The sequence below is a fragment of the Leopardus geoffroyi genome, chromosome D3, assembly GCF_018350155.1.
Source record: "Leopardus geoffroyi isolate Oge1 chromosome D3, O.geoffroyi_Oge1_pat1.0, whole genome shotgun sequence".
NCBI lineage: Eukaryota > Metazoa > Chordata > Mammalia > Carnivora > Felidae > Leopardus > Leopardus geoffroyi.
Window position 1 is genome coordinate 69469426 of NC_059339.1, and position 22377 is coordinate 69491802.

At 47.0% G+C, this 22377-nt stretch overlaps 1 protein-coding gene across 3 annotated transcripts in view; it reads right to left on the reverse strand.

Moving 5' to 3' along the window:
- MYO5B (myosin VB) overlaps positions 1-22377 on the reverse strand; it is a 340352-nt gene that overhangs the window by 111815 nt on the left and 206160 nt on the right. For all 3 annotated transcript variants that reach the window (XM_045459496.1, XM_045459497.1, XM_045459498.1), the window contains exons 9-12: positions 18811-18920; positions 13152-13417; positions 2593-2674; positions 1988-2128 (exon numbers count right to left, since the gene is read on the reverse strand). In XM_045459496.1, coding sequence (XP_045315452.1) covers positions 1988-2128; positions 2593-2674; positions 13152-13417; positions 18811-18920 — 599 coding nt within the window. The remainder of the gene's footprint in view (positions 1-1987; positions 2129-2592; positions 2675-13151; positions 13418-18810; positions 18921-22377) is intronic.

The window sequence follows — 22377 nt, forward strand, 5'->3', positions numbered from 1 at the left end:
TCAGAAGTCAAACGGATTCCAACACGGATATTCCGAAGTGCAGGGATTTGGGGAGGTTACCTTCCCAATTGTCTAACGTGGTTTGCAGCTCGGGCCCCCTGCGACCACTCTGGTAACCACCTGCTCCCCAGCCCGCACTTCTCCGGCTTCCCCTTACCCCCTGGACAGCAGTCTGAGGTCCCTCCACCTGTGTTCCTGCCACTCTCACCGGACATTCCCAGGACATGTTCCCTTGGGCAGTGGCACCTCTCAGATCCCCAAACCAGAAGCCAAAACAAACCTGCAAGGGGCTCCCATTTTGCCTGCTAAAGGTAGGACAAATCCCTGAAAATCAGACGCAGCTGTTTGATTCACAGAATCCATCATCCTGAAGCATTAAGCCTTTTTCTGAGAGGTGTGCATACACAAGGAGGGAGAGACCGTGTGCCGGGGATATACGTTATCGTTAGCATTCCATCACAGAACTAGGTGGAGCCCCTGAAGTAAGCTACCTGCTTCACGTGACTCCTCAGGGCCTCGTATGGCCTTACCCTTCAGCACCGGGAAAGGGAGTGAAGGGCTGCAGACCTGGAGCCAGGGCCTGGGAAGCTAGACCGCTGGACAACAAGGACATGGTGTTGCCCGTGGGGTGGGGGTGGGAGGAGGTGGTTACTGATAGGAGCACACAAGGAAGCTGAGGAGGGGAGCACGGTCCCAGTGTGTGTCAAAGGGAGCTGTTGGCCGTGGACACTGAACCCAGAAAGCACACTGGGCTTGGCACTGAGCTTGGAGCCTGCCTAAGATTCTCTCTCCTCCCTGCTTGCGCGCACTCTCTAAAATTAAAAAAAAAAAAAAAAAAAAAAAAAATAAGAGAATCTTTAAAACAAACATAAAGGGCCGCTGGGGTGGCTAAGCTGGTTGGGTATCCAACTTCAGCTCAGGACATGATCTCGCAGTCTGTGAGTTCGAACCCCATGTAGGGTTCTGTGCTGACAGCTCAGAGCCTGGAGCCTGCTTTGGACTCTGTCTCCCTCTCTCTCTCTCTCTGCTCCTCCCCTTCTCACTCTCTCTCTCTCAAAATAAGAAAACATTAAAAAATTAAAAAGTAAAAATTAATAAAGATGCATAAACTGGATTTCAGCATATTTCACTGTGTCTTCTACTTTTCTGTTAACCATTCCTTTTCATCATCAAAGGCAATGAAACTGCAGGAGCACTTTTCTGGAAGGGAAACACCTCACCCTCCAAACCATCAAACTGCACCCAATCCTTCACAGGCAAGACACGCGAGACCAGAAAGTAAAATCAACTGGGTTTTTCCCTTGCAATACCAAGCGTCCTATGGTTTCCACCCCTTTTTGGTTAGTTTCCACTGTTGGAGGAATGGGGATACATTTATCCTCTTGTCAGCAAACTTCAAACCAGGCAAAGTTCTGAAGATCATCAGATCTAAACCTACTAAACGCACAGAGCAGGAAAACAAAGGCCAAAGAAGTTAGGTGACTAAGAAAAGTCAGATACCCCTGGCTCCACATTTCCAAGGTTGCTTGGTTCTCCCCATGCTAGCAACTCACAACACTCCTGTCCTACGAAGTAGAATCCACAAAAAGCTAGATCAGGAGGAATCTATGGTCCTCATCTGCCACCAAGCATCAGGTGGTGGGCAGGCTCTTGACCCTCACTGTCCCTTCTCTGGGGATGCCTGTCTAGAGGTTGGGGTTTTCTCTCCGCACCTAGGCTATCTGCAGCACCAAATCCAGACCACGATTATATCGTGCCAGTCCATACCATCCAGTCTCTGCCAAAAGAGGTACACACTCACCAACACAGTTACCTTCTAGCACGTAGAACAGACACCAAGGTTTCTCTCAGCACACTAAAGGTGGGCTAATAGCAAAAAGAATTCCACTTTGAGGCCTCACATGCTCCCTTGTACCACACAGCTGTCCCCTGCATCTCCTCCGAGCCTGGAACTGAACTAATACAATGAGTGCATCATCAGTTGTACCTTACACTCTTCATCCAACAGGTCCAAGATGCCCAGTTTAGCTTCTATGAGGTCAATACAAGGTTGGTTATCATAAAAATCAATCAAGGTCCAAGGTATCTGCTCCTTCATATATTCTTCTTGCTCTAGTTTGAACACATGCTAGGATAAGAAGTGAAAAGGTCAAAGTTAGTGAACCACAGGCACGTCCTGATGTCCATCTCCCCTCAAGTTCAACCATGTGAGTTTAGAGTCCCAGACATGGCTACAGAAAAGGAAAGCTCAGTTAGGTGATCCCCATTCCCCTGGGAACCCTTCTCTAGAGTATTGTAGTAGTCAACTGGCTTGCAATTCAGCAACTACCCTAGAAGCCCAGGGTCAGGGGGTGTAGGCGGCAAAACCAAGGGAAGGATCATTTACCCTCTCAACCCCACTGCCCCATTCAGACCTCCTCCCAAGCAACATGGAGCACCTTCGCAAAGTTGGGGCAGCATCAAGAAACCAAAAGAAGGTTGGGGCAGAGCTAGAGCCAGCTGACCCCAGGCAGAGGAGAAGTGCCCCAGGCCATTGCTCCCAGGGAGAGAGGTGTCCCCACCTCGACACCCTGGGTCAGGAGCTGAGCCTACCGAGTTGAACTGCTGCTGTAGCTTCTCATTCGCATAGTTGATACAGAACTGCTCAAAGCTGTTCACTTCAAATGTCTCAAACCTGCAGAATGAAGACAGAGGAGAATGGAGAGACATTCCTCTTACAGAAGCAATCACTAGGACTTCCAACAAGGCCACCCTCATCTCTTCTCTCCCGCCGATCCAGTCCCACCCTTAACTCCAGCACAGAAGTCCCTTGAGCCTGGGAGGGGGCACTCCACCCAAAGGGTTGCTTTGTTCCAAAACACGCAAAGGCCCCTCATAGGCTGGCAGTGTTCCCCTCACCCCACACAAGTCAATCACGATTTAAACGAATCCCCTATTACAGGACGTTTTGCCTCTTCTTCCAACTTTTAGCTGCTATCAATGCTGTGACAAATATCATATATACATCTTTGAATTCATGATTCTTTTGGTAGGATGACATCATCCTAGACGAATCACCGTGTCAGGATATGGTTTCTTAAAAGGTAGAAGAAAATTGACTTCCAGAAAGCTGGAACCAATTTTTGTTATCCCCCCACATCCACCCCAGCCTCCCAATGGGTGAAAGCATCTTCTTGTCCCAATACTGGTTAAGGATGTTTTGTTTCTCTGATTCATTTTCATGGAGTTTGAGTTTACAAACAATTGAGAAATGACAGTCAGATGTGCATCTCATTGAACCTGCAGGAGGGCAGAGAAAAACTGATCTGGGGGAAGTAAGTTGGTGGTGACCAAGTAATGAAAAGGATCGAAAGACACTATGGGAGGTGAACACGAGGGGGCCACAAGTGACCAATGGGGCATGCAGCCGAGATTCACCTGCACAGCTCAACGGATGCAGTAAAGCTCACCAAGTCGGATGGGGCAAGCGAGATCAGCAGCGTTAGCTGCAAACGAGCAGGGCCGTCATGCCCACTGGGCAAGGTCACTGGGCCGAGGCAGTGGAGAAGCAGAAATGTAGATGGAAGAGGGGCCTTTTTTCAGTCACACCACTGGCTGAATGAGCACCTACTGAGCACTTGGCCCCAACAGCTTCATAAGTTCTCATTCACTCAGCACCCACAACTACCAAGAGCTAGGGTTTATTACTCCAAGTAATACAAGCTGGAGAGATTAAATAATGTGCTCCAGGTCAGGGTCAGTATGTGCAAGAGCCAGTATTTGAACCCAGGGAGTGAGGTCTGAGGCCACATTCTTAGAGAAAAGTTTCATTAAGAGAGAGGGGTGCCTGTGTGGCTCAGGTCATGATCTTGCAGTTCATAGTGAGTTTGAGTGCTGCATTGGGCTCACTGCTGTCAGCATGGAGCCACGGCTTTGAATCCTCTGTCCCCTCCACCGACCCTCCCCTGCTCACACTCTCAAAAAACCAAATACTTAAAAAAAAAAAAAAAAAAAAAAAAAGGAGATCAGGGAAGGGCAGTGGACTTGGGAATATCAATGAGGGACCTTGGGTGGGAGAGGGCACAGGCTTCAGCCTTCCCCATAACCTTAAATCTGTACTCCCTCATTCTTCAGTATGGACAACTTTCTTGATCTTAAATAAAATTATGCCAGTCCTCTCAAATAGACTGTACTCCCTAATGACAACTCCCAAATAGAAATTTGGAGGGGGGGAGAGGGGAGGGGGGGGAGGGGAGAGGAAAGGGGAGGGGGGGAGGGGAGAGAGGGGAGAGGGAGAGAATCCCAAGCAGGCTCCGTTCTGTCAGTGCAAAGCTGGACATGGGGCTCGAACTGATGAACTGTGAGATCATGAACTGAGCTGAAATCAAGAGTCAGACACTCAACCCACTCAGCCACAAGGCACCCCAAAAAGTCATTTTGAGATCAAAGGAATCAACTGTTTGGAGACAACCACATTAAAAAGCAGCCCTTGGTCATGCCCACATAGGAAAAATAATTGTAAGCTAATAAAACAAGATCAAAGATGTTGAGTCCAGGCAGGAGCTGCACTCCAGGCCTTGGGGGGGGGGGGGGGGGGGCACTGAGTCTGCCAGTTGTCATGCTGCATTGGGGCCCTCTCGGTCCACATGATCCTATACATGGAGTTCTGTCATTTAGAACCTCATTCTCTGCTCCCCCCCCAAACCCAAGACAGGTTGCTGACACTGGCAAACCCCCCAAAGAAACTTAATAAAACCTAGGAAAAAAAAAAAAAAAAAGCCACCCTAGCAAATGGCCAGATAATAGCAATTGGGTGTACTTGGAGGGCTTGTACTGAGCCCCACAGATAAAGGATTTCAGTATGTCCCACTTGACATTTTTTAAAGGTTTATGTTGGTAGCGCTCCACTAAGAATATTCTCATTAATTTAAGATGGCTTAAAATTAGCTCCTAATTTCCCTATTTTAAGATGTTATCTAGTAACAATTCCTCTGCCGTCTAGTGTAATTACTGTAATGCCTGCTGAAGGGCCAGAGATGAATGAGGGGTGTAGGTAGCTTGGAAAATGTTTAAGATAACTGACCTCAGAAAGCCACAGTCAGGGAGATAGGGCAGCTTCTCTGCAATAGAATTATCTCGGTAGTAATTCTTCCCATCAACAGAGATGATTTTTTAAAATAAACACAATGGATCAATTTATAGCTCACAATATTAAACTGTCACAAAGAAATTTATATACTAGAATGAACTGGATTTCTCCCGTAAAATCAATGTTGAGAACACTTAGACTAGAATCCTTGGGTGGGAGGAAGGTCAAAACACAGACAATGACTTGATGCAGAGATCCAAGATCTGTATTCGTGGTGGTACAACCGTTGCCCCCTCCTTCACTTTCCTATCCCCCAAAGCGTAGACGAGGATAGAATTTCCTTCTCCTTCTGCTCCAAGTTCAGGGTGTGGGAAGGGTCACAAATGTCTCTCAAAAGAAGGTAGTGTCTGAAAGTGAAACTGCAATAAAAAGAAGTCAACCAGTCCGAGTTAATTATCGACCTCCACAAACTTCTCACTGCAGGGCAGAGGCAACGTAAAGCTTCGAAGACTGGGAAATAGTTCTTCCCCTGGAGAATGTTTCAAAGGAACTAAATTCCTTACCTCAGTCTCATCTCTTCTACCAAGACCACACTCTACCCTTCTAGCGAAGGCCGAATGACAAGATAGGAGTTATACATTGGATATGGAGGGGGGCTTCCAAGGAATGATTATTAAAAGCCAGACAAGTCCCGTCAAGGTCTCTTTCCCTCCTGAAGCCCATGAAACCTCCCAAAGGCACTCCGGGGTCTGTTAGCGAGGCCAGCCCTTCTCATCTCTTAAAGAATCTTGGGAGGCTGGCTGCACCTGCGAATGGCAGGACTTGAACTCTGCCCATGTGCTTTGCTGTGACTAGATGCCCCCATGCGAACTTGACCTTCAGGGAGAGCACAGTCCTAGTCACTGTTCACATCCCGAGGCCAAGAACAGTCACTCTTCTGAAGGACCTATGTCTTTTTTAGTTTGCATTGTGCTCCAATTCCCTGCCTCCTCTGTGTGCCGGGAACCGTGGTGTGGGACCAAAAAATTCCCACCAGATGGAAATCCTCTCCCAGGCCATCAGTCAACTGTCTCCAGAACTGTACGGGCTGCAAGCAGGAGCAAGCCTTGGTTCCTACCCAAAAGAGCTATCAGGAAGACCACAGGAACCCAGTGTATGAAGCCTCCCAAGGAACAGAGATTTCATGTGCCATAGGACTTTAATGGAGGGTGAGGTCACAGAGGTGATGGCATGGACAGAGAGAACGGTCACTTTATCTGAGCCCCAAGAGTATGTATGTATAGGTGTCTGGCTCCAGGCGAACCCCCAAGAGTTAGGTCAGAGAAATTCTGCAAGATTGAGATGGACTTTAGTGCGATCTGAGTTATAAGACTCTCCTGGGAGACTCAGAGATTCCAGCGCAAACCCAATGGCGTCAGGGGTCTGCCAGACCTGGGAGTACTGTTTACCCTGAAAAGGACATGGCCAGTGGTCTTCTGGGCTGCCCAAGTCTGGTCCACTGTTCACAGGCTGAAAGGAAAATGCCCCTGACTTTCCCTCCTCCATTCTCTGTGAAACCTTTTCATACAGGTCAGAGAAGAGCTGGGTAGTCTTCACTGAATAACTAAATTGAGATTGTAAAAATTAAGTCTATTTTGAAGAGACCAAGGAAACAAAATTCCCATTAAAATGAAGGCAAACAGTGGACAGAAGAAATTTCCTTACAATAGATCATTAAAGGCAACCTACTGATAGGAAATATTTGCAAATCAAATTTCTGGTAAGGGGTGAATATGCAGACTATACCAAGACTCTTACAGTTCACCAAGCAGCAAGTAACTCAAGAAACACGCAAAGGACTTGAACATTTTCCCAAAGATACATGAACGGCCAAGAAGCCTATGAAAAATGATCAACATCACTAATAACTACAGGAATGCAAATCAAAACCACAGTGAGAGATTACCTCATACCTATTAGGATAGTTCTGAGCAAAAACACAATAACACGTGTTGTCAAGGATGCAGAGAAACTGGAACCCATGTGCTCTACTGATAGAGATGCAAACTGCTGTGGCCACGATGGAAAACAATCTGGAGGTTCCTCAAAAAAATTAAAAGAATTATCATGTGATCCAGCAATCCGACTTCTGGCTATATGTCCAAAAGAATTAAAAGAAGAGCTATTTGCACACCCGTTTGCTGCAGCATTGTTCATAATAGCCCAGAGGTCAAAGAAACCCAAAGATCCATCAGCAGAAGAATGGGTAAGTCAAATGTGGTCTGTACACACAATGGAGCGTTATTCAGCTTCCAAAAAGGAAATTCTGTCACAGCCTGCAGCATGGATGAGCCTTGAGGACATTACACTAAGTAACTTAAGCCGGTCACAAAAAGACAAATGTTATAGGGTTCCGCTTACATAGGTATCTAAAGTAGTCACATTCACAGAAACAAAGAGGGGTGGTGGTTGCCAGGGGCTGCCAGGAGAGAAAGGGAGTTGTTCAGTGGGTGTGGAGTTTCAGTTTTCCAATGGGAAATTGCTCCGAGTTCTGTTGCGCAACAACGTGAATATACTTAATTGATAGCGCTGAACCATATACTTAAAAATGGTTACAAATGTAAGTTTTATGTTAGGTACTTTTCCAGCTGTAATATAAAAAAAAAATTATTTTTAAAAACGTATCATTAAAAAGGACTAACTAGACCTGAGTGCTAACTTAAAGTTAGGAAACACGGCAACAAACACAGGAAGTAATGTGAGGACTTTGAGAAGGGTAGAAAATCCCCACAAACCTCATTTCCTGCTTCCTGGGGCCTACCCACTCCCATCTCCTCTGTTCCTCAGCATTAAGCATTCATCTATACACTCTGCCTTGCTCCCCAAGTCTCCTAGGCCAACTGTCCTCTCATCAAGAAGGAGCCGGCCGCAGCCAAAGCCCCTGCCACCTTGGCATTTGGAAGGCTCAAGTCCAAGACGAATAAATGCATTTTCCCCAAATTGAAGCCATCTATTTCTTTTTGCCTCAGAGGAGAGGAATGAAGGATTACAATTACAATTATTCAAACCTGTAGAGGCAAACGCTGGTTAATGTAACATGAAAAGGAAACCCCTGGCCTGGGAAGAAACGCCCGCAGGCAGCTTCTCAGATCCTCAGTTAAAGGAAAGAGCTGGTCTCAGGGTGGCTAAATTGCCTGCTCTGCACTTTTTGGAGCCGAGGCGGGGGAGCAGGTCGTGGGGAAGCCATCGCTCTGCCAGGGCACTGCTTGTCGCGTCGGGAAACGTTCAGGAGAGTCTGAGAGACTCACCTCTGACTGGGGGCTCACAATAACTGTGGTGGAAGCAGCTGAGGCCCATGCCATTTATTTCGGGGTTCACAGCCTTTTCTACAGTCCCAACTACCAGTTGGAACACCACGATGAGGGGAGATGCCCCTGTGTGACGCTAAGTCCACTGTTTCCTTATACACAAAGGAATGTCCACTCTGGCTGCTGATTCTATAGTAACACTTTAAACGTTTACAGAAATTTCTGGAGTGGCTCACCCACACCACAGAACTCTTTTCAGGTGTTCTTACAATGAGCTTGACTGGGGAGTCAACCTTAAATAGGAGCCACAGTCCACCTGGGGACAGTTATCCCACTAATTACAAATTAGTGTCTACTAGTTGGGGAGGCAAAGGCAATTCCACTCTCATTTGCTAGCTGTGGCGCATTTGTAACCTGATTTAGGAGGAGCTAATTCCCGGGTTGCTTGGGTGGCTCAGTTAAGTGTCCCACTTCAGCTCAGGTCATGATCTCACAGTTCGTGAGTTCCAGCCCTGTGTGGGGCTGTGTGCTGACAGCTCGGAGCCTGGAGCCTGCTTCGGATTCTGTGTCTCCCTCTCTCTCTGCCCCTCCCCCCACTCACTGTGCCTCTCATGCTCTCACTCTTTCAAAAATAAGCATTAAAAATAAAGGAGATAATTCCTTATTCCTTTCTTCTTATCGAATGGGGTTTAATCCTTCCCATTCTTTCTAGCTTCCTCCACCTGCCACCCTGCTGGCCCACAGATGACAAGTAATACAACAATCCAAGACTTGAAGTCATCCCAAGGGCATCTTCTATGTGCACCAAGTCTCCTCATCCTAGGGCTGAGAAACAATGAGACCATGGTTTCAGAGACGGTCCCTCTCTTCAGTGTTTGGTAGTCAGGGATTTGGGTAGACAACTCAGTGTTGGCGTTTTCTGATGCCATGGAGGATGAAAAGCTTAGTATCACTTCCCATAGTTATGTTATAAATAAACCCTCAGGACTGGAATAGGTTTGGAATGGGAGGGTGGTTGGAGGAGACAACAAGCAGTGGAATGTCCAGCGTGACACCTACTTTCCGAAGACAGAAAAATGGCCACGTCGGAAAAAAAAAGATCCAGTGCCTTTCTGGAAGGTGTCTGAAGTTCCAAAGGAAAGGAGACAGACACCAGGATGCAAAAGGGAGAAGACAGTCAACAGTTCAATGCAAGGTCAGCCCAGACTTACACCAAACGTTGTCATTTTGTTTCCCGGATGAAGAAATGATGTCACTGACCTGATGGATCAGAAACAGTACCTCCAAGGTCCAAGTGACCTGCTTTCCTGTGGTGGTTTTTGGTTTTGACCTCCTAAGAGTTCATTAGATACCCATCGGCCAGAAAAGAGCCTCGGCCGGTGTAAATTTCTACAGTAATTTCTCGGCAGACTACAACTGCTGAGGTGCATGCTTATTTACATTCGGGGAATGTCTTTAAGTGCTTTCTTGGCAACAAATGCCCAGATAGATATAGCCAGGCTGTTAAGTCTGAACCTACCCCATATCTCACTTGCCATCTTGAACCCTACCTATATAGGACATGAACGCAGTACTACGTCGAGCATATGGAGGAATATGGCATTCTGTCTCTGCAAGAGGAGAGTGAATGGCTTTGCAAATAGGACCACTTTGTGGCAGAGTCTGCAAAAGGAAATTAGCCCCTGAGAAAGAACAAGGATTTAAAAAAGAAAAGGGGGGCACCTGGGTGGCTTAGTCAGTTAAGCGTCCGATTTCAGCTCAGGATGAGTTCGAGCCCCACGTCAGGCTCTGTGCTGACAGCTCAGAGCCTGGAGCCTGATTCAGATTCTGTGTCTCCATCTTTCTCTGCCCCTCCCCTGCTCATACTCTCTCTCTGCCTCAAAAATAAATTTAAAAATTTAAAAAATAAAAAAAGAGAAAAGAAAACAGATTAGCATACCTGAAGGAAGCACAAAGGGTAGGAAACTTTCCCTACTGGGACCTTACTCTCTCACTGGAAAGCTGTCAGATGTTCCCAGAGGAACCCACGGTCACTCCAAGAAGGGGATGGCATTCCCAGGATTCTCACCCAACCACGGTCAAATCTATCTCTCCAACCACAAGCAAGCCTTCCCTGAAATCTATTTCTTCCCTCAGGGCAGTGACAGGACCTTAGAGGACACCCCACCAATGAGCAAAGCCTTTCATTGTCACCGGGAATCCCAGGGAAGGGATGACCATCTATGTAAAAGCCACACACTGCTAAGATAGTAACCAAAACAGAGCTGAGTGCCAGTAGCACCAAAGTCACGATATTAAAACAAAAAAAGAAAGTTTTCTTTCTTTAGTTTTGAGAGGGGGTGACAGGCAGAGAGAGAGGGAGGCAGAGAATTCCAAGCAGGTTCCACGCTGTCAGTGTGGAGCCCGACATGGGCCTTGAACTCATGAACTGTGAGACGGTGATCTGAGCTGAAACCAAGAGTCGAACACTTAACCGACTGAGCCACCCAGGCACCCCCCTCAAGTCACAGTATTACGTGCTATTCACAACATTGAGTCTACATGTTAGTCTTCCCAGATCAAAAACTCAGTAAAATTAGATTCTTGCCCAGGTTTAAGGGAATCAGGTCAAATGCTGCAGCCTGAGTTTCTCTGGGTCTTACCTTAAAAGGGAACACTAAAGGTCAGTTTTTCTGGGGGAAACCCAATTACCTGAAATACTCACGACGGAGAGAGTTAACAGAATTACTGACAGCCAAGAGGTATGCTCCCAGGATACAGAGACTGTCCTGTGCTCTCCACAGAGCACTGGAGCAGCTGGAGCACAAAACAGGCACTCAGCTGGCCAGGAGAAGGGGTGGCCTGCACAGGGGTGTTCGGCTAAAACCCTCAAGTGCCCTGGAGCAGACACATCCTCCTTCCGACTCTTGGGTGAAGCTCCATTGTTTGCTCATTCTTTGAGTGAGCTTTTTTCACACTTTGCTTTTTCCTACTGCTAGTGCTCATGTTCCCAAAGGTGCCTCCCTACCTCCCATATTTTACTGCCTCCCTTTAAAAGACCCAGTTCAGGGGCCCCTGGGTGGCTCGGTCGGTTGGGCGTCCGACTTCAGCTCAGGTCATGATCTCACAGACCGTGAGTTCGAGCCCCGCGTCGGGCTCTGGGCTGATGGCTCAGAGCCTGGAGCCTGCTTCCGATTCTGTGTCTCCCTCTCTGTCTGCCCCTCCCCCGTTCATGCTCTGTCTCTCTCTGTCTCAAAAATAAAAACGTAAAAAAAAAAAAAAAAAAAAAAAAACATTTAAAAGACCCAGTTCAGGGGTGCCTGGGTGGCTCAGTCGGTTAGGCATCTGTCTTCAGCTCAGGTCATGATCTCTCCATGAGTTCGAGCCTCGTGTCGGGGGCTCTGTGCTGACAGCTCAGAGCCTGGAGCCTGCTTCGGATTCTGTGTCTCCCCTCTCTCTGCCCCTCCCCTGCTCATGCTCTGTCTCTGTCTCAAAATAAATAAAAACGTTTAAAAAAATTTTTAAAAGACCAGTTCAGCCCTCACCTTTCACATTAAGCTTTCCCTGATGGTGCCAATAATTGTGCCTACTCCTGCCTTGAAACTCACCCAACACCAAGTGTCCAAACCCCCCAACGGACTCTGCTACAATTTCTTCTGTTGCCTCTTGTATTACATAACTCAGGCATGTGACTTAACTCTTCAGCAGGAGGCCTTTGTGATGCTAAAAAAATCAAGTTTCCTTCTTCCATTTCCTCTACACTATGCAACATGGTTTGATTTGAAAGCCAACAATGAACAAGGGCGACAGAGATGGAAGTAGGACAGCCTGTCCTCACAGGGGCAAGTGGCTACTTCTAGGAGATTGTCCTTTACTACAGCCTCAACATAAGGCAAATCCCAGCTCACCAGCCGACTAAGCAGTTGCTTCCACCACAGCGTTCCTGTTCTTACAACTCTGCACTTCCGTGTGTCTCAATTTCTATTTTAAGATAGAAGTCATGACTTCTAGGATATAAAGATCCAGGAGGATTCAACCTATTATTAGCTTAAAGAGGGCAAGGCATTGATCATAAAAGATGTTCAAGGGAGGTTGCAAACCAGTACATATAATTTCAAACACCTCTAGAAGGATCTGGAAGGAACCTCAAAGAGACTATGGCTCAACTCTTCATTTTAAGCTATGGAAATGTTACAATACTCATCTCCTGAGGCCTAGTCAAGTAGACTTTCCACCGTGCCATGCTGCCTTTCCCTGCAAAACACACAGTTATAAACAACAGTTTTTGCCATTAGGCTCGAAGTCTGAAAGGAAGAGAAATCTCAAGAATGACCACACATGAGTCTTACAGTGCTGGACAAAATCATGGTAGTACAATAACCATCTAGACAGGTCATATAGGGAATGAGCTCAAAGGGTAGATTTGAATAAAACAGCTTAAGTTCATAGTAGCTTCCAGTCCAACGTTGGGTGAGATACTTCCCTCTCTAGGCCTGTTTCTCAGTTGTGAAGAAAGGCGACTACATGGTTTCTCAATGGGAAAGCTACTGGGGTTTTGACAGGGTCTGTTCTTCCTTAAAACCATCCCTCCGTATTGCAGGACACTTAGCATCCCTGACCTGAGGCCACTAGGTGCCAGTAGAGACCCCAGTCACTGTGACAACCAAAAAAAATGCTTTCCTACATTTCACACTCTCCTGGGTTGAGAATCCCAGGGGCTTGGGGAGCACGACAAGGCCCCCTGCCAACTCTGAAAGGCTGGCAGGAAGACACTAACAACCATCAGGTAGAGTGTAGGAGGATGTGTGCAGGCCTACCCATAGATGTCCAGGACGCCAATGAAGGAGTGTTGCTTGAGAGGCGTGTGCAGGGCCTTGTTGATGTGCTCCACAATCCAGCCGAACAGCTGGGCATAGATGTGCTTGGCTAGGGCGTTGCGGGCATTGACCACCTGCTGCAGGGACATAGTCTTGACGTAGGTCTCTGAGGTGGTGACCAGCTTTCGATGGCATAGCCAGTGCTCCATCTGACTGTGCTCCACCCCTAGCAGTCGGCAGAAGCTGTTCAAGTGTTCATCCTGAGGCTGGAAGAGACACGGGAGACGGTTTCAGGAGGGGAATGGAGAGCAAACCCGCCACCACGCCCTCTCCCCTAGGACAGAATGAGCCCGCTCAGCACAGTGGGACCATGTTTCTCCCAGCCACAGCACCGGCGGACTCACACGCTCTCATACGGATGAGCAGAGAGACAAGGGGAGCCCAGAAAATGTTGCTCAAACTCATTATTACACCAAATTATCAGGGCTGTAAAAAAACAAAAGCTTTCTCAACTTTTCCTATGCCCTCCCCTCCATGGCCAGCCAGCTGCCTAGTGACAGGCAGGAGAGAATCTGGGAGCAAAGGGAGCAGAATGAGAATTGATAATTTAGGGATGGATAATCCAGTAAGGAGCCAGAAGGCAGCAGTAACTGTACAAAGAATTGCACACAGAATCACAGTGAACGTTTATTTTCCATCCACAGAGTCCCACCTGCAGTGCTGAACCCACAGCCCCAAAAGAAGTCCTCATGTGCAGGCACTACCCTTGACCAGCACCTGGTCTAACAGCTGCCTTAGCCTCAGTGACATTAAGCAACACATACTTGATGTTATCCTTTTTTTTTTTATTACTATTTTTGAGAGAGAAAGATGGAGGAGACGCAGAGAGAGAGAGGGAGACACAGGATCTGAAGCAGGCTCCAGGCTCTGAGCTGTCAGCACAGAGCCTGACGTGGGGCTCGAACCCACGAACCGTGAGATCATGACCTGAGCCGAAGTCGAACGCCCAACCGACTGAGCCACTTGGGGGCTCCACTTGGTGTTTTAAAGTACTTGCTGCCTCGGGGAAAAAAAAGCCAATCAAGGTGGAAAGCTAGGACAAGCGGCAAGAATACAGAACTGTGACCTGAAAAGAACAGCCCACTTGGAACATGGTTAAGCAGTACCACCGCCCTTTTAGAGCTGGAGGAAAAACTAGGAATTCCTGGAGATGAAGTCCCTTTTCTACAGAGTGAGGCAGCGCATTTCCAGAGACTTGCCCAGGGTGCCTTCTACCCAGCTGCCTCTGATCTGGACACTCACTTACCCAAAGTCCCAATCAGAGCACTTGGCCTTCAGGTCCCTGATAAACACATCACCCACAGGTCCAGTCTTATTACACCCAGTAATAAAGTCAGATACTCCTTGCTTTTCACAGAGGGCACCCCACAAAAAATCCTGTTCTTTGCTCTCTCACCTAAATCCTCTCCCTGGGAAAGCTGATAACCCAGCCAGGAGCCTGCTGGATTATTAACTCAGGCAGAAAGGGAATCCTTTAGAACATGATGTGCCACCTTCTATAATGACCTTACATTGCTCGTGGGACTCATTTTCTAATGAGGCTGCTTTGTGGGATTTAAATGAGACTTTACGTGTTCAATGAAAATTAACGCAGATAACTGTACCATTTCCCCGGGCCATTTTTTTTTCCTCCTACAGATATTTAAAATTCATCTAGCCAAAACAAACCTGATTACAAATTAGAATGTCAGAGTAGGAAAGAACTTCCAAAAGTCAGTAAGGCCACCTTTTCTCCAAAACGCGGTCTGTGGAGCAATAGTTCCAAAGCACACTAATTGGCTTTACCTAACCAGAGGGACGGCACCAGGTAAGACACAGCTGGACTCCTTGGTTAACGTACCATGAAAGCACCAAGAGACCTATTTTATGCAGCATTTCCTGAACTTAATTGACCAAAGAACCCTTATTTTCTTAAGAAATTGCCCAGGGCTAAGCTTTGGGGGAAAATTCCTTGGGCACCATCATTCTAATCCAATCCCCCTTATTTTTCAGGTGAAGAAAAATGAGGGGAACGGAAGCCCCCCTGGCTGTGGCCCAGAGCTCCTGATCCAGCCAGCGGGGTGGGCACGCAGAGGCCCTGTCTTCTCACTCAGCAGGTGGGGCTGCTGTGGCCACCTCTCCAGGCCAACCCCATTTCTCTCTGCAGCAGCCTGTGCCTGCCCTCCTTCTCCCCCAGACAGAAAGCCACATGTAGCCGCATTAAATGCGTAGGGACCACTTGGCAAGCAACAGGTTCAGAGGTGGAAAGAGTCCAACCTCTTAATCTGACCTGCTTCCAAGAAATTCTTAATTGCTAGGCACAGCACTGCAGCTGGATTCCCTGACATGTACATGGCCTGCTGGCAGCAAACATGACTGCCCAAGGCCTGCTCGCTGGTTCCCTAGCCTCCCTGGCACCTCCCGGGTGAACGCAATGGAGAAAGAACCATGAGTTCTGGAATGGTTTGATCACCGCCTCGGGACAGGTTCCCATCTGCTAGCAGCGGGATGTGGCTTGCCCCTCTATTACCCCTTCTGACTGTTGATTAAAGGTGCTAAGTGAGACTGATTTAACATCATGCAATTACATTTAAGCTTAATTAAATGGTGCTAAATCCATTAAAAACAGCCAGCATCATAGGTAGATTAGGTTTTGTGGGCCCATATTGCCAAATTCAAAAAACAAATTGCCGCTGGTGTCCAAGTAATTGCATGCTGTTGCCTCTCCAGGGTAACTCTGGCCGTCATGGAACACATTTTTATGGTTTGATTAAAAACTACCGAGCAGAAGGCATACTGCGTACGGACAGACAGCCTTTCCAGGAGGCAGCCCACCCCACGCACCTGAGGAATAAACCCAAATCCACCTGAGACAGACGTGCACTAGTGGAGCACTTCCTGAGCACGTACTGCGTGCCTAGCACTGCGCTAGGAGCTGCCGGGGACATCAGCATGGGGAGGACAGCCTCAGCTCAAGGTGGGCTGGAAGGCGCAGGGCTGGCAGTGGTACAGGGGACACACGGGCTGGGGCCCAACGTGGCCCTGTCATTAACTGTTATGATCTCTCTGGGCCTTAGTTTTTCCAACCCTGTTAAGTGACAGGGTTACCCAGAAAGTCCACTCTGGCTCCAACAACAAGGATAACCGGCAAGAACTCAATCACACATGAGCCCTGGGCTAAGGTAGCTCATGTTGGTTGCACTGTGCACATAAGGAAGCAGACTTAGAAGGGTTAACTATAAGTGGCAGAACCAGGATTTAACCCTGGCAGTCCTGACTCAGAGTTCTCACTCACAATGTGTTCTCCACGCAGCCTCTAATTGGAGGACAATGAAAGACCAAGTAACTGTGCTCAAAAACCTGACTTCCTGTTAGCTCTAAGAGATCGGTATCTCAGCTTCTACCTGTCAGACTCCCTCCCACCTCCCCTCCATAACTGTATCCTCCGTCCACTCTTCTCCAAGTGTAAGCCTCGGTATCCCCACCTTCCTGCAGTGTTTACAGAAACACTCAGTGGGTGCCAACATGTGTCAAGTTGGAAGAGAGAACACATCAGACACGGCCCTCGAGTTTAGTCGGGGAAACCAGCATTGATCAAATATCCAATCAGGCACCTACCAAGTGCTGGGCACCATCCTGGGTGGTAGAGATACAATAATTAAGAAACAGTAGCTGCCTTTGTAGATTGTGGACTCCCTCAAGGGAGAGAGACATGCAGCAAACCACCCCACAGAAAATGCAAAATTGCAACCATGCTAGGCACCATGCAGAACAGGTACAGACGCTGTAGAAATCCATGATGGGGGAGGAGGAGACTGGTTGGGGCGGGGGGGAGTGTTGGGAACGTGTATCACCTTTCCTGTACCTCACCAACCCAAACCAGGAGTTTCTCAAAGCAAACGTCTCTAATCTCAGCTGTCCCGGACACCAGGACATACACAGCTGCCCTAAGAAACCAAGGGGCATCTACTGGGGTATGTGAGTGGGTTAGGCACAGACCCCTTAAATTTTCTTTTTAATGTTTATTCATTTCTGAGGGACAGAATGAGAGAGAGTGCAAGTAGCGAAGGGCAGAGAGAGAGGGAGACACAGAATTCGAAGCAGGCTCCAGGCTCTGAGCTGTTGCACAGAGCCAATGAGGGGCTCAAACCCATGAACTGTGAGATCATGACCTGAGCTGAAGTTGGACGCTTAACCGACTGAGCCACCCAGGCACCGACCCCTTATGCCTTCCTCACAAGGAAAAAGACATGGGAGCAAGAGTTCACTGGCCTGAAGGCCTCAGTCTAGGGGAGTGCTTGGCTTGCACTGGGGGCCCATTCCCCACACTGCCAAGGCACAGGGCCTCCTGGCATCGTCCAGGTGCTCTCACAGCACCATCATTGCCAACCTCACTGCCCACCCACCCAACATACACACCCCAATGTCACAGTGATATCCCGATGGACACCTGACACTGCTCAAGCTCCAACGTTCCCTCCTTTCAAACTGAGCCCAGGTGCATGAGCCTCAAAGCTCTCACTAGGTGGCAGATTCCATGCTAAGGATGGTGGCAGCCTTGATGGGCCCAAGAGACCTCCCACCCCCAAGACCATTTCTCTTTCAGGGAAAACGTATGGGGCAGTGGGGAGGGGATGCCAGATGCCAACTACAGTTCAGGTCTTCCTCTAAGGACAGGGCCAATTTCAACTTCTGATAAGCCCTGACTCCAAGCAAACAGCAGGAAATAAATATTCGTTCAATTGAAAAAGCATCAAGTGCGAGTGGCATGGATACATGCCCACGCTTGTATTCTATAGTATTGTCTTCTGTCTTTTCCCAAGATCCAGGTTTCTCAACTCTACATCCTTGGGAACAAGAATTATACTTTGCATCTCCCCAAGACTTAGCCACTAAGGGGCCGAGGAAAGGTCTATAATCAACAGTTGCAGATTCACTTATTAAGAGGAGAGACTAGACTGACCTAAATACCAGAGAGCACACCCCAGCTGCTGTCTCTAGGACCGCACTGGTACCCACTCCAACTCCCACCCAGACATTTTTTTTTTTTATGTAGCACATATCTGGTGCTACATTGGGCACCAGGAAAATAACAGTCACTATGAGCATTTTTGGAGTAATTCACAGGTTATAATACTTTCACATAGATGTCTCAATATTCTGCATACCGTCAAAATCTTGCTAAGTGTGGTTATCTTTTGTCTGCCCAATTAGATTGTAAGCTCCTTGGAGACAGTCCTTCATCTCCTTCCTGATGTCCAACATGATGTCCATGATGTCCATCTCTGTGCTGCATGGACCTTAGTCAGGAGTTCAGAATGTACTCATGGATTGGTAACACTCTGTAGAATTCCATGGACCTCAGTGTACTTGCAAAAGCAATCCATAAAAAAAAAAGTAATAGCCCCTAAATTCCCTCCCCTCAGTAACAAATTTGATGGCAACTGATTTGAAAAGGATGTGTTCTTTTAAAAAATTATCAGTAAGAACAGAAGCCATTATTGTTAAGAATAAATAACCTCTGAGTGTCCTCTGAGCATAAAAACACAGTTCAGTTGTATAAAACTAAGAGCAGAGTAAATTGTGTATGTTTTATCTTGGGTGCTGGTGTGCAACTTACTGATATACTACAGGAATCACCATCACGCTCAGCCTGAATCTCCACATTTCCAAGGTGCAGGATAGAAGCAATTATCTTAAAAATGCTTATCTGATGGGACTCTCTCACTCCTGAAAAAAAGAAGAATGAATGACACTTAACATCCATGGTAGGATAGTAAGGACATTTTACCCTTTTTTTAAGGACTTAAAAAATTTTTTTTTCCTTGATTTTCCTTCCTGGGCCAACGACTCCTAAAATGATCCAGGCTCCTCACCAAGTAATTACCGCTCATAGTAACAGCTCAGAGGGCAAAGGGGCTCCCTGGGCTAAAAGGGAAATATCCTCACTCTGATTGTCTTGTTCAAACCAGATGGGTTATGCTACCATTTTAACTTCTCTAAGAGCAAAGGAGAGACAGCAATCACACAGACTCATTTTCGTCTTCATCTCGACCAAATACTTTATGGATATTTTCATGAGTTTAATAACAATGGCCATTTATCTGTAGTCACTTCTCTCCAAACGCAATATCCAGCAAACATCTGTGTCCCACATCCCAAGTGCCAACGGGGGAGGAAGAGGAGAAACTTCCGGGAGTGCTGTTGTTGGAGCTGGACAGCCAGCTGGCTCTCAGCTGGGGCCGTGCTCCATGCTCCTTCAGTTACAGACACACCGAACCTGCAGCCGCTGTGGCAGCAAACACCTGATGCCGCATTTGAGTACCTAAGTTATCAAAGACATGCATGATCTCTTAAAATTTATCTTTAGATTTAAGGCGTTATCATTTATTTTTGAATACAAAATCAGACCTATAAAAAAACAGGCTACAGAGTAACAACACCAGTCAACCTACCCCACAGTTTAAGAAAGAATACAGTGGTCTCCCATATTTCTCTCCAGCTGCAATTTTTAAGGCAATACTTTACTCAGGCCAAGAAAAAAAAAAAGTGACACCAATATAAGTGGACAGTAAAGATGTCACCCACTAGGATTAAAAACCATCCACGAAGTGGACAACCCAAGCATGAACTGGACAAATGGATCCTAGACTTTATTAATGAGAGATGACCATTGCTGTTTAAGCTTCATAGGGGCAGGGGTTTATTTTTTAATTTTTTAATATGAAGTTTTAAAATCTACAAAGAAATAGCAATATAATGAATCCCTGTTCTTGCCTTGGCACACGGGTGGCTCAGGAACATGAATAATGGAAGTGAATTGATGGCTGTTACACAGACTGCCAGTATTCCCAAAGGTCTACAGAAATGCAGGAGCCATTCAAATATCTAGTTTCATTTAATCTAATTAAGAAACAAAGAGCTCGAGGCCAAAGAATTTACTGTAACTGATTAAGACTGAAGAAAATAAGATAGGTTAAAGGCCGGAGATTGTTACCCCAGACAAGACAGGAGGCTTGTACTAGGCTTTGGATCAGAGCTCAGAGTGTCCTGCTCTCAAGTAAGTCCTCTTGGAAGTACTAGTCAGGAAGTGGGCATTTGGACCTTAAGCGGACATTAAGGACAAATCGCTTTTCTCTCTCCTTCACTTATCCTTAAGAACCGATGCTTTGTCAATTTCCAAAGCCTTCACCACCCTGTCATGGTAGGAATGTAAGTAGTAGATATCAAATGACTATTAAATCCTAACAATAGTTAGGATTCCTGCACTAGTAAACAAAAACCAAACAATAAAACTGAAGGAGTAAAATGGGTTGGCAACCTATGACCTATAGCCCACAGTGTGTTTTTGTAAATACAGTTTTATTAGAACAGTCACGCCCATTCATTTACATTGTGTCTCTGGCCACTTTCACACTACAGCAGCAAAGTTGAATAGCTGCTCCAAAAACCACGTGACTCAAAGGGCCCCAAGTAATATTTATAATCCTGTTTTTAACAAAGTTTGTCAACCCCAGAGTAAAAAAGTAGACAAGTTTATTGAAGAGTAAAGAAGAAAGGCTTATTACAATAGATTTGCAAATGCCTTTTGCTTTGTGAACACAAGTACCCAGGTTTCTTAGAGGCCCTGGAGGGAACCAACTTCTCCGATCAGTGCATGCCCGCTGCTCACAGTAGCAATACAGGGGCAGCCGCCAGGGGCCTCCTCCTGACAAACTGGGCAGAATGTTACCCTGCTGAGCATCAAGTCCCCTCCAAACCGGCTTCCCAGCTGAAGACTACAATGGTGATGGGGTGTGGGAGAGGTCAGGCGTGCCACTTGTCAATTTATTACCTGTTTCAAATCTGTCCCACTTTGTGATACTGGAGCTAGACCCTGTCAACATTTCCCCTTTGCCCATGGTGGAATGTCCAGCTTGGTCAAAGAGCACTGTAGTGACTCAGTGATGCAAGAGCAGCAAGGAGACAGGTCTGTTCTTGGTTCTGGTCTGCTACAGTTATCATTCATCCCGGCAGCACGGCAACCTCCCCAGATGAGCCGCTGCGATGCCTGCAAGCCACGGTCTCCCCATTAGCAGCTGCTTCTGAGACCTTCTGGCTCCACCACACCCTGGAGCACCTGCAGGCTCCCTGTGCAGACCGACCAGCAATGGCCACACCCTCCGGCAAGTTTCTTCACCCCATCTTGTGGTAACCACGGACTGACATCTCAGCCAGGCAACAACAGTTCCTTTACTAGCTGTTCTTCCTTGCCCTAAAGGGAGCAGCGATTCTTTTGCACCTGCTATTTCCGTACCCCTAAAATCCTCTTATACTTTTAATAATCTTTTAATAATCATCAACTGTTGGAATAACCAGTGTGGCTTTTATGTCCCGATTATTTCACGGGTACCAAAGACAAACTGTGTCTACCCACTGGTTATCCAGAGAAGTGAACAGCACTGAGATTTCAGCACATGAAGTCCTGGTTCTACCCATATCGACCTTAGGGCAAGTCCTGGTTGGCCATGTTTTATTTAGACATTGGGTAAGACTTGCCAGATTCCCACCAAAGAACCTAAGAAACGCTGCTCTGGAGTAGTCACATGACTCACAAGCCAAATGTCTACCTCTGTCAGAAGGGGCTGGGGAAAAACACAAGGCCCATCCTGAGCAACTTCATGAATTACAGGCTGCTTTGCCAAACTTTGTTTTCTTCTGGCTGCAGGTCCCAGGACTTTACTCAATTTCCCAGTTAAGAAAGGGGAAGGGAGAGGAGTTTTCTCTCACTCTATGGCCCTTTATGCCCATAAACACACAGAAATCTTTAAGTACAGAAACAGTGACAACAGAAGTGACCTTGTGTTATGAGGGTGCCACCAGACCTTTATATAGTCTGTTTCCAACTCAGATCCCATGACTGAGGTACATGGGTGATTTGGTCCAAAAGACATGCTCTTTCTGCCAGAACACATGGCCTCTAAACCCAGACCACAGCACAGGAGGATGTAGCTCTTTTTCATTTTCCTCCACTGGCTTTGATGGCCTGAGGAAGCGAAAAGGGCTATCTTGCAGTGCCTGAGAGAGCAACTCACAATCCCTTATTTTTAAGACCTATCAACAAAGCTGTTCTTAAACTTCGGAACCGAGGGTTGGGATGGAGTAAGAGTGGGATGACATTCACTGAGGGCAACAGGGTTTCCCTATC